Source organism: Entelurus aequoreus, linkage group LG03 (assembly GCF_033978785.1).
Source record: "Entelurus aequoreus isolate RoL-2023_Sb linkage group LG03, RoL_Eaeq_v1.1, whole genome shotgun sequence".
In the NCBI taxonomy this organism is placed as follows: domain Eukaryota; kingdom Metazoa; phylum Chordata; class Actinopteri; order Syngnathiformes; family Syngnathidae; genus Entelurus; species Entelurus aequoreus.
In genome coordinates, this window is record NC_084733.1 from 47,924,450 (window position 1) to 47,937,292 (window position 12,843).

The 12,843-nt window shown below is 40.1% G+C and overlaps 1 protein-coding gene across 1 annotated transcript in view; it reads left to right on the forward strand.

Moving 5' to 3' along the window:
* LOC133646530 (pleckstrin homology domain-containing family G member 3) overlaps window positions 1-12,843 on the forward strand; it is a 90,158-nt gene that overhangs the window by 6,959 nt on the left and 70,356 nt on the right. The window contains exon 2 of the mRNA XM_062041983.1: window positions 8,098-8,165. Coding sequence (XP_061897967.1) covers window positions 8,117-8,165 — 49 coding nt within the window. The 5' untranslated portion in view covers window positions 8,098-8,116. The remainder of the gene's footprint in view (window positions 1-8,097; window positions 8,166-12,843) is intronic.

Consider the following 12,843-nt stretch of genomic DNA (forward strand, 5'->3'; position numbering starts at 1 on the left):
CAAAATAAAAAAGGGCCATGTTTTTCATCTTCCAGCAGTTGTTTGGGACACGAGGGGGTGGTTCCGTCTTTCAGCTGCGTGCTAATGGCGGAGTTAGCGAAGATGCGGGCATCATGCACACGCTGCCTGGCCATTTCACAGTCACATCCATAAAGCAATATTTGTAGTCACACACTGCCTGTATCACATCTACGGGAGGAAGGGACCAAGTTTTTCGGTAAATAGACTCACAGCTGACCCGGACATTTGAAAGTTCTCTTGCCGTCTGAGAAGTGTAGTATACGAAATAGCTACAATCGCCCGTTGCCTTCTCTTAAGGTATTGATTTGGGATTTCCAAAAGCGTCTGTACATGTACAAGAAGGAGAAACACTGGCATGTCTGGATGATCCGCCTCCATCTTTGTTATGAAGCTGACTTTGGCGCGTTCTTTCTGATGTCACTTCCTGTGTGGAGCGCGGTCTTTCTGGCGTCACTTCCTGTGTGGGCGGGGTCTTTCTGACGTCACTTCCTCTCCGAACTCACTTTGTAAACGATCAATGAGTCCATACAAAGTTAAGTGCCGGAGATTCAAGAATTATACGGCTGACTTACCCTTGTAAAAATTTGTCCGAGGAGGGGAACCTTAAACAATGGTTTAGTGTGGCTGAAACGGGGCTTTGGCTAAATAATTATTCGTTTAAGGGGTTAAACAACTTAGTGTAGACATGGCCTGAGACCTCTTTCTCCCTGTTTGAAGCGAGAGACAAACAAATGCGAGGCTCAGCAAACCTCAGCCTCTTTCTGTTACGTAATCGCACTAATTAAAACCTTGATGTCGATTCGATGACGATTATTTTTGCAGCCCTAGTGTCCGGGAACTGATTTAGCATTGCGGTGCCATTATGGAGGTTTTTCATTTCTAATTTCTATTAGGAGTGTACTGATACAACCTCTTCACTTTTAATACGGAACTTTGTATCTAGGCAGATACCGATATTGACCTAATACGATATCAGCACAAATCATAGTACATATACTTTTATTATTTTGTAGTGTGGAATGTTAGATAAGGCTTGATCAAGTGAAATTATTCAAAGAACAATGCTAGGTATGAAAAACACGGTGGTCACAATTTACGTTAAGCTCACGCCGCAATAAGTTGAATGATGTGGACACTTTTGTTACTGGGTACTTTTTAATACACTTTAGCCTTGGAGACTTTGTATCTGTAAGTAATATGCAACTATGATTATTTGATACTTGCTTATATTGACAATCGTGGTTGTTTAGACTGCAATATGGTTCAATTAAAGACACTTATTAATAAGTACAGTATGTCTCGCTGCTTACCTGTTGTGTGGCTGCTAGCTCCTAGTAGCCTACAGCCTACCATGTTTACTTTGAGTAAATTACTTCATTAAAATAGAAGGAAAAACTAATCATGTGTGCTTATTGGAGGATATTTAGATGTTAACTGGTTGCCCAGCTTTGCACAAGTAAACATGCTGCAGGACTGCTTGTATCTGAGCTTATTTTGGACACCATAAATGCTTTTTTGCTGATATCGAACCATAATAATTATCGGATCTGGACACCTCTAGTTTTTATTTTATCCTGTCAAGACCCACTGAAAGCAAATTTAGGTCCCATAAAAGTGATCAAATTCATCCATCCCTCCATCCATTTTCTACTGCTTATTCCCTTCGGGTCGCGGGGGGCACTGGAGCCTATCTCAGCTACAATCGGGCGGAAGGCGGGGTACACCCTGGACAAGTCGCCACCTCATCGCAGGGCCAACACAGATAGACAGACAACATTCACACTCACATTCACACACTAGGGCCAATTTAGTGTTGCCAATCAACCTATCCCCAGGTGCGTGTCTTTGGAAGTGGGAGGAAGCCGGAGTACCCGGAGGGAACCCACGCAGTCACGGGGAGAACATGCAAACTCCACACAGAAAGATCCCGAGCCCGGAATTGAACTCACGACTACTCAGGACCTTCGTATTGTGAGGCAGACGCACTAACCCCTCTGCCACCGTGCTGCCATCCATCCATATGCTTTTCACATACAGAGCACAGCCCTGCTAAAAAAAACTGAAAGGCTGAAATATACCAGTCTAGTAGGAGGCCTTGGCTCTATGTATAGAAATGCAACCACACGCAAAACCTAATTTTAAATTATGTTTCGCTGTCATATACTGTCTCCAGTGGTGTCACAGTAAATGTCCACTTTCCTTAGGTGTTCCAGGTACAAACAATACAACCTATTACTACCTCACTGTTTTTTTCCCCATTATTTCGGGTGTGCCGTCCAACCCTTAACCTACCTTTTAATAGGACCTACGATGATTTTAATCTACATTTAAAACACTTCCTTGAGGTCTATATTAAATATCCTCTGGTGTACATTGTGCATACTTTTTGCTCCCCTGTCACTTTTATCGCCCGTTTTTTGTGTCTCTCTGCAAGATGTTGGATTCTGGAGACGTTCCCAGATTGCAAATAAAACCACGCTTCACCCTCTCCAAAAGTATCAAAATAATTATTTTGAAAATGTACACAATTTTTATATATAGATATAGATCTATTGATATGTGTGTGTGTGTGTGTGTGTGTGTATGTATATATATATATATATATATATATATATATATATATGTATATATATATATATATATATATATAGATATATATGTTATGTATAAAGGGATAAATGGTAGAAAATGTATGAATGTATATAGATATATATGTGTGTATATATATATATATATATATATATATATATATATATATATATATATATATATATATATATATATATATATTTAGATATATTTATATTTAGATATACATAGATTTATCCCTCTGTGGTGGAGTGGTTAGAACTTCTTTATTTTACCCACAACAGCAGGGAACAATCATTCTGTCATTAAGGCCCTTTTTCATCACAGTGTTTGTTGTGCACCATGTGTGTCCACAATGCTCTGTGGGTGTTAATCACTTATCCATGTATGCTGAAAAATGCAGTGGATTCAAATAAGTGGCTCATTTGTTCTGTGTCTGTGGGTCTGGCTTTTGTAGAAACTGAGTATTTGATTGAGATGAAGAGAGACTGTCAGGGTGTATTGTTTATCCCTGTGAATGGAAAGCCGTTAGTCTCTTGAGGCCTGTGTCGGGGGATAAAGTGCAGGAGTAATGTGGGAAAGAGGGCGCTCGTATAGAAAGGGCGTCATCTTTTGCCAGAGAAGACGGGGTAAGAGAAAGGTCTTGGGAGATAAACAGAACGCCAGTGCTAAAATAATAAAAAAATAATCTAACCAGTAGGTCTTCTGCTTTTCCCTTTCAGGTTTGATTTGTGTTTGTTCTCCATATAAACATCAAACTTGACTGATGGTGTCCAAGTTAGACTGCCGCAATGTCTGACTGAAAATATCCCAGGGGGCTTATGATGTCATGCTTGAAAAGTCCCTCAAGCCATTTTGGGGTAGACGCCGAATGCAACATGACACAGTTAGGTCATCCCTGAGCAGGAATTCTCTGAAGTATTTTTAGCTTTCCTCCCATCATTTTGTTCTGCTTGGCCAAGCATAATTTTGGAGGGGGTTAATTGTTGAAACTGTCATTAAGTTTCTATTTTAACTCATAATTTATCCATACGTTAGAACTTGGCAGCAATCAAGTGTCCACTTATGGGTCTCGCTAACAACTGGGCTCAAACATTGGTGTGGAAAAAAAGTAATAGTGCTTCTCAATTATTTTCTGTTATGGCCCCAACCCCAAGAAGAAGAAAACATTTCATGCCCACCGGCCACGCTCCGCCAAGACCCTGAATAGTATTATCTGTCTATAAAATTGTACGAAGTACACCTCTGCATAACATTACATCTTTATTAAAAGTGAAAACATTTATAGATCAACTTACAACAAAGAATAACTTTAATAATTTAATTTGTTTTAGGCTGTAACAAAAAAAGATTTAAAGTGCATCAATTTCCAAAGCAGAAATTAACACACTGACGTGTTTATCAAAAGTAGACAAACTGACTCACTACTGCAAAAATATCTCAGATTATGTCAGACAAATTAGTTTAAAACTTCAATGTTGCCCTGGATAATATCAGCATGCAACAATGTACTATGTTGCATAATTATATCATTTGTTACCATACCTGTTGTCACTGGTATGATAATCACACTATTTGCAAAACTGACATATTTCTTCAAACCCAACTGTGGTAATCAAAATATTCATCGATAAACAAATATTGCTAAAACTGGTTTTACTTAGGCTCCATGGAAATGACAAACATCAAGTATGCTGGGTTTGGTTTGCACAAATCCTCAAAGAGCTTGCACCACCAATATGTCAAACTATAGATGCCTTTGACAAAGGCAGTATGTTGTTGAGGTATGTTTTGATTTATATGGATAGAAACTCTTGTTTCGGTTTAGTAAAATTGTTTGGGTTCAAGCGTTCCTCTATATATATATACTTGAGTTTATATGTGTAAGTGTAATAAGTTACACACAAACCGTACATGGTGGTATAAACTGTCTAGACAGTGAGGAAAAAACACATGTGAATTCAACATTTCTGTACAGAGATTTGTATTTTTTATTATAAAATGGATTGGACGATATGCTATTTTATTTTCAATCACATGCTTATACTGTAGCAGTATTAGGGAACATCATGTTGGTTCTGCTTCTGCCCTTTGTAAGCCATACTAAAGAAGGGGAAGAGAAGAGAGCAGAAGTATAATTTTTTTCTCTAGCTTCCTCTGCAGACATGCTAACTGGTTACACGCCACTCCACCATCCTGTTAGATAATGGTGATAAATGCCCATCTCTCCCCAGGGGCAATTTTTCTCTTACAGGTCAAGCTTTAAGTATTGGTTCACGCTGCATGTTTTCTCATCTGTCCCTTTTAAACATGTTTGTTGTGCTTTCAAGTAACAAAGCCAAAGATTTTTGAATTAGTGTAAATCCTTTCAAAGGAACAAGTAGGTTTATATCAAACCCTCGGAAGACGTGATCCATTACTGCTCTTTTCTTTATTAACAATTGAAATGGCTTACATCTGTCTCCCATTTAGGAACAAATTGCTGACTCCCCATGCTGTGGGGTAATGCAGCCATCAGCTGTGGGAACCAAATGCTCTCCATTTGGTTGAAATGGCTGCTAGTTTAGGAACAGGTGGACATTTTAGCATGAATTTTGGCCTATGCCTAGTGTTTTCTTTGGATTTTAAATCAGGCCACCTCCCCTCCCTAGAAAAACAAGGATATGGAATTGCCATATGTCAGCAAACAGGAGGTGGAATGTAATGAGTTGTAATTGTTGAATTATGACTTGTACACTGATTTTATGCCTAGTACCCAGTTTAAGAAACATTATCATTTTTCTGTATTTTTTCTCTTAGACCAGGGGTCGGCAACCTTTACCACTCAAAGAGCCATTTTGGCAAGTTTCACAAATTAAAGAAAATAATGGGAGCCACAAAGAAAACATTTAATTTAAAATGAAAAACACCACATACAAAGCTTTAATTGCTTCGTGCTATATTGACCAGGGGTCTCAGACACACGCACGGGAACGCACTTTAATATGGAAATTTGATGTCAGTGCGGCCCGCGAGATTTGAATCAATGGCGCTTGATAGCGCCATACTTGCCAACCCTCTCATTATTTCCGGGAGACTCCCGAATATCAGGGAGTGATGGCACTGCCTTTGGTGCCCTCTACAGCCTACCCAAACAATGTATCTACTCGGCCACATGTAGAGTGCAGCTTCAGCTTGCTCACGTAAGTGACAGCAAGGCGTACTAGCTCAGCAGCCACACAGCTTACACTGACGGTAGCCGTACCGTATAAAACAACTTTAACACTGTTACGTTACAAATATGCGCCACACTTTGAACCCACACCAAAAAAGAATGACAAACACATTTCTGGAGAACATCTGCACTGTAACACAACATAAACACAACACAATAAATACCCAGAATCCCATGCAGCACTAACTCTTCCGCTCAACCGACGCACGGAGGGGGGTTGGGGGGGGGGGTTGATGTGTGGGGGGGGTTTGTGGTAGCGAGGGTGTATAATCTAGACCGGAAGAGTTAGGGCTGCATGGGATTCTGGGTATTGGTTGTGTTGTGTTTATGTTGTGTTACAGTGGGATGTCCTCCAGAAATGTGTTTTTCATTCTTTTTTGGTGTGGGTTCACAGTGTGGCGCATATTTGTAACGTAACAGTGTTAAAGTTGTTTTATACGGTACGGCTACCGTCAGTGTAAGCTGTGTGGCTGATGACTAAGTATGCTTTGCTGTCTCCTACGTGTGCAAATAAAAGCTACATACAACATGTGGCAGGGCTGGCACGCTGTTTGTAAATGCTATAGGGGACAATTATTGCAGTGCAATTAGGGCACGCCCATAATTTAGTAATTAGATTGAAAATAGGATTATATTTGCCCTGGGAGTTATCTAGGAGAGGCACTGAGATCCATAAGTCTCCTGGTAAAATCGGGGGGGTCGGCAAGTATGCAGCTGAGCCGCATCAGAGTGGTCAAAGAGCCGCATGCGGCTCCGGAGCCGCGGGTTGCCGACCCCTGTCTTAGACAATCAATCACTGGAAAAAATGTGGTTCTATTTTTCAAGTCAGTCTCATTGACTATAGACAGATTAGCATTGTTTTGACCTGGACTATAAATGGGTTTAGTTTAGAGATCAGTGTAGTTGAGATTATTAGGATTTTATTACTTGGCTAAGACAAGTTGAAAGCCTAATTGAAAAAGTTACAACACAACAAACACTACTTCAAACTTAAAGGGGCAAGCTGGGCCAAAGACTATATAGATTGGCCACATTTGCGAATAATGTCATTGAGACAATGCGGTTTAACAAGTTATTTTGGGATATGGGTACAGTATTTTGGGTTGTGATTCACTCAGATTCATCCGTTGCTATTTAGAGTATCCTATCCGAAAGAGGATTAATACCTGATGTTTGTTTTATCTTGTTAACAATTTTACTTGGTCAGTTGTTTCACCCAGCAGTAGGTCTCTAGAATACTGTGTAGTGCTTATCCAACATTGTGACATTTCTCTTTGCATTCCTGCACATCTTAATTGGCACTCTTCCTGGCAGTGGGCTCACTTTAGCCTCTGCTGGCCTGGTGGTCAGTTTGGCACAGTGGCCAGTCAAAGCAAAAGGAACAATACACATTCTAATCCCCGAATAATTCCTGCTCTTGTGATCTCACTGGCCAAAGAATGTGATGTCTAAAAGGCCAGAGGCTTACGAGGAATCACAGCGAGACAAGTTCTCATGCACAGCGATCCTTGTTAATTTACTGCAAGAAACTAGAGGGGAAATAGCTGCAGATTTGTTTTGAAGGGACCCACCTCCTGCTAGCATTATGGACTCTAAAAATACACAATCCCAAATACTGTAGTTGTGGTCTTCTCTCTTAATCAAGATTTTTTATATACATACATTGAACACTTGTTTTGCAGATTTTTGCAAAAAGTAACCATTTACCATCTCAATATCTCATCTCTGTTTTTGGCATAACATTATCTTTGTCTACTACATGTATTTTACTCAATATTACATACATAATATTAAGTACTGCTCTGATTGATACCCTTAAAAGTGCATAGAAAGGACCTATTAAATTTAGATACACATCTGAATATAAATGTGGAGAGAGTGAGAGGTGTTTAGTTCCTCTCGTCGCCATTGGCCCTCAATAAAACCTGTGCACTACCCTTTCTGTTCTTTTTAGCATTAGCTCAAGTCATATCACAGCTGCCTCTGCATACCACAACCCTGGCTACACTTTAAATTGCAGAGTGGTTGGCATGAGTGAGCCCAGAGCAGTGAGTGGGGGAATGGCAAGAATTTCCTATTTTCCTTACAGTAAGACCAAATAAGTCTGTACCTTTTTTGGCCTCACTTCTACAATAATGATGCCTGTTTTTTTTTTTAAATGAGACATACGGTGAGTTGACTCTAAGAATCACTTTCTCTGATTTATGTGCTGTAAGTCTAGACATGATGTACTGTATATGTTTTCTTTTTGACCCTTATGTTTTGTTTTTCAGTTCCAAAGGCCTGAGTGCCATGCCAGAAGGGTCCCATTCTGCTCTCCACCAGGGCCCAATGGGGGAAGGTAAGCCCGGCTTTACTTTTTATGAGACGTGCCCTCTTAAGCTCTACTTATACAGTCTTACAGTGTAGTGCTTTAATTTGTCAGTCTTTTCCCTCCAATGCGTAGGATAGTGAACCAAATGGAGAAATGCTGCTAGTGGAACAATTAGAGAAATGTAATGGCTTGAACAGGCTTTGAGCCATCTTCCTCCTACTGCCCTGCTTGGCTCAGAGCGTCTTTGTGTGTCTGTGGAGCTTTGCCAACCTCCGCCATACAGCTGCAACTTCACACACATAAGCCGGAATGTGTCAGTGTCACAGGCAACTATGTTTGTCTAGTCTGCGGTGCTGACTTTGCATGCAAGGGAGTAAAAGAAGTGGGGGTCACTCAAATTACATATTATTTTAGTGTTCATTATCTTTAGCCACAGCTTTGACACAGGCCCTCTTTGTATCTGTTTGCCTGTTCTGTTCCTCAACCCCCACGCCTCCCCTCCTCTCCACATTTGGCGCTGGGTTTCCTCTTTGGCTGAAGATTACAAATGTGTCAATGGTTCCCTTTTTTCTTTGGCTTGAGGAGACTTTTCTGAAGGAAACGTGTGTCAGCCACATGAGAACTTGTTTTCCCTCTAAAGGCCACATCATGCTCTGATAGCACATTTTGGATTTTGCAGCTTGTACGAATTGGAAATGTTTTGATTTTGCTTGAACCAGTTTGGACAAAAATTAGACTTCGCTAACTTTCGTTCTTTGATGGATTGCAGGGTTTCCCCTATATTGCCAAGATACCTGTGGTTAGTGCCGTGGCCTCTATGACGTTGTTGCATAATTTGCATAATCTGCTATGTAATGATTTTCTTTAAGAAGGCTTATATCGGTTGATATTTATATTATTTTGCCATATTTTCAATTAATGCTGCTTATTGTACAATGTACTTTGAGAATTTTTCATGTGTCTAGAAGCTTTTAAATTACTTTTTTTCTCTCAAAAACGAGTAGCAACAAACGTAGCATCTTTTTCTGCTGTTATTATAACATGTTCTCGTGTTTAAAGGCTCTACTTCTGTCTCTCGATGACCTTTACGAAAGAGGCGAGCTGCAGCGAGCATGACGTCGCACTTGCTTGGTGCTGCTGCTCCAGTTGGATTTTCTCTGCTAGCATGCTAGCAAAAGAGGACTAGCAGCTAACGGGCTAGGATAGACTGACCATACGTCCTCTTTTCACCGGACATGTCCTCTTTTGCGGAGCTGTCAGGGCGGAGTTTCTTAAATGCCTCAAATGTCCGGCATTTTGAGTTAGGGTTGCGTGTATTTTCAATGTACGTTCAGGGTTAAGAAGGTTAAAAACACAACAAATTGTGCGCACAGCAGCATTGGTGAGGGAGGGGGAGAGACAGAGAGAGTGAGAGAGTTGTGATAAACGCGCATACGTTGTCAGGCTCTGCTTTTTATCGATACATTTATCAGATTTGATTTTTTATTATCTATAGCAGGGGTGTCAAAAGTGTGCATTTTTGTAACATTTTCCTTGTTTTATTTGGCAAGTTGAAAGAACATGGCACCAGTATGCTGTTTTTTTTTCAATAAAATACTGGAAAGGATAGAAATGTAGTTTTTCTCTTTTATCCGATTATCAATCGATTAATCGAAGTAATAATCGACAGATTAATCAATTATCAAATTAATAGTAAGTTGCAGCCCTAATGTGTATATATATATATTAGGGCTGCAACAACTAATCGATTAAAATCGATTATTAAAATAGTTGCCGATTAATTTAGTCATCGATTCGTTGGATCTATGCTATGCGCATGCGCTGAGTTTTTATTTTATTTTATTTTTTAAATAAAAATTTTTATTAATTTTTTATTTTATTTTTATTTTTAATAAACCATTATTTATAAACTGCAACATTTACAAACAGTTGAGAAACAATAATCAAAATAAGTATGGTGCCAGTATGCTGTTTTTTTTCCAATAAAATACTGGATAGGATAGAAATGTAGTTTGTCTCTTTTATCCGATTATTAATCGAAGTAATAATCGACAGATTAATCGATTATCAAATTAATCGTTAGTTGCAGCCCTAATATATATATATATATATATATATGTATATACAAACAGTAATCTAACGCGTTATTTTTTTATATTCAGTAACTCAGTTACCGTTACTACATGATGCGTTACTGCGTTATTTTACGTTATTTTTTATGTAGTATCGGCTAGAAACAGAAGCGCTGCGGTGTCTTTCTTCTGAATCTTCCTCTGTCACACGCCGGAGAGAAGAAAAGAGCCGTGTGTGTGTGTGTCTGGGTGTGGCTGTGGGGTGGAGGGACACACGTGATCCGCGGTTTGATATATAAAACAAAACAAAAAGGTTGTTCGCATGCACGTTCAGTCCACACACAGCGTGGTCATGGCGAGCGGAGTAACGGAGGAGCTGGAACGCCCCGCGCCATTTAATCGGTGTGTTTATAGGTGCAGACTCCGTTGTGCAAGACGAGGGTTTTAAACACATGCTGAACGTGCTTGAGCCACATTACGACATCCCGTTGCGCACCCACTTCAGCGATAAGATTGTGCCAGATCTTTATGAGCAGGAGAAGAAAAAAGTTGTGGATGAACTATCCAGAGCATCATCTGTTGCGCTCACGACAGACTGGTGCACGTCCAGGGGAACTATGTGACGATAAGCGCTCACTTTATCACAGCAGACTGGCAGATGAGCAGACACGCCCCCTCTACGAGAGTCACCTTGCACAGGTACTGACACAAGCAGTGGAGGAATGGAAGATAAAGATATCCCAGTCACAAGTGATAATGCCAAAAATCACATAAATGCAGTGAATGAGACAGGACTGGGACCACAGGTAGGTGCTTTGCACATGTAGTGAATTTGGCATCACAGAAGGGAATCTCAGTCAATAGGATGGATCAGGAAGGAGGTTTCCTAGCACAACAGCTGCTCATGTGCTTAAGACAAAGCAAGAAATGCTAAAGCTGCCTACTCATAAAGCTCATACATGATGTCCAAACGAAGTGGAACTCCACTTATGATATGTTGCAGCAGCAGGCAGCTATATACTCTGCATTGACCCACAACACCCTGAAGGCAAATGTCAAAGACATCATCAACCTGTCTGATGATGTGAGAGTGGCAGAGGAGGTCCTCCAGGTGCTTAAACCCCTCAAAAGTGTTACATCTCTACTAAGCACTGAAACTTCACCATCTGTGTCAATGATCCTGCCACTGAAAACCAGGATTGTACAATCCATGGCTCCAAGTGTGGAAGACAGCAGCATCAGGCTTTATTTCACTATCTATGTTTCAAGGAAGATGATGTGCCTTCTTATGTTGCACTTTAAGTTGTTTTTTATTAATGGTCATTGGTCCAAGTTTAAAGAAAGGAGAAATGCCTTTTCATGTTGCACTGTTTTTCATTAATTATGTTAAAATGAAAATAAAAATGCATGTCAAGTTGATCAACTGATTGTATTATTCTCCAGTGCAATAACAGTATTGTAATGAAGGCTAAAAGGGCATTAATGGGAGCTTTAAAAAAAAGAAGAAAAAAAGAAGTAACTAAATAGTTACTTTTCACAGTAACGCATTACTTTTTGATGTAAGTAACTGAGTTAGTAACTGAGTTACTTTTGAAATTAAGTAACTAGTAATTGTAACTAGTTACTGGTTTTCAGTAACTAACCCAACACTGGTCTTAATTAGATTATCCAAAAAAAAAAAATAGTGCTCGATACCTTGGTAGAGCGTAATATGTGTGTGTGTGGGGAAAAATCACAAGACTATTTCATCTCTACAGGCCTGTTTCATGAGAGTTTTCTTCAATCCTCAGGAGATTTTAATGGAAGCATTCACATACCATGGTTTATATAGGGCACAGAGCGGGTGGGTACAGGCAGGCGTGGGGGCGTGGTGATTGGCTCATGTGTTACCTAGGAGGTGTTTCCTTCTGTGACGGCATGCTGATACAATTTCGCTGCGCTTGTTGAGGGATGACAAGTCTGGACGGTATATAATAAACAGTTTCTCTTTTAAGCATAGGTTGCATCTTTTATTACCACTGTTGTAAGGTGTGCTGGATGCAAGAATTTGCCATGTTATTGAATATTCAACATTATTGTCTTTGAGTTTCCAAATGTGTTTGCTGAGTTCTGTAGTGTTCCGTAGGCTTTTGCATCTGAAAGAAGCCTTGTGATTGTTCCATCTGGTTTTGAATTCTCCCTCAGTTAATCCTACATATGTGTCGAATGTGTTAATGTCCTTGCGTGTTACCTTTGCTTGGTAAACGACTGATGGTTGTAAGCACCCCCCGTTGAGAGGGCAATCAGGTTTCTTGCGGCAGTTACAGCCTTTGTGGGTTTTGGAGTCGTTCTGCCTGGTGGTGGGCGCCTCCTTTTCAATTGCTTTATTGTGGTTTGAAATGATTTGTCGCATGTTGTTCATGCAGCTGTAGCTCAATTTAATGTTGTTCTTGTTGAATACTTTTCTTAGGGTGTTGCCTTTGGGGAAGTGTTTGTCGATCAGGGTGAGGAATTTGTGGTCAATATTAGTTGAGACGTTTTTGCTGTATGGGGGGTTGCACCAGATAATGTTTCGTTTTCTGCTCCTTTTTGGTTGGTTTCCTGGCATGGGTTCGTAGGTGAGGGTGAAGTTGTATCCGCTTTCATCAAGTGCT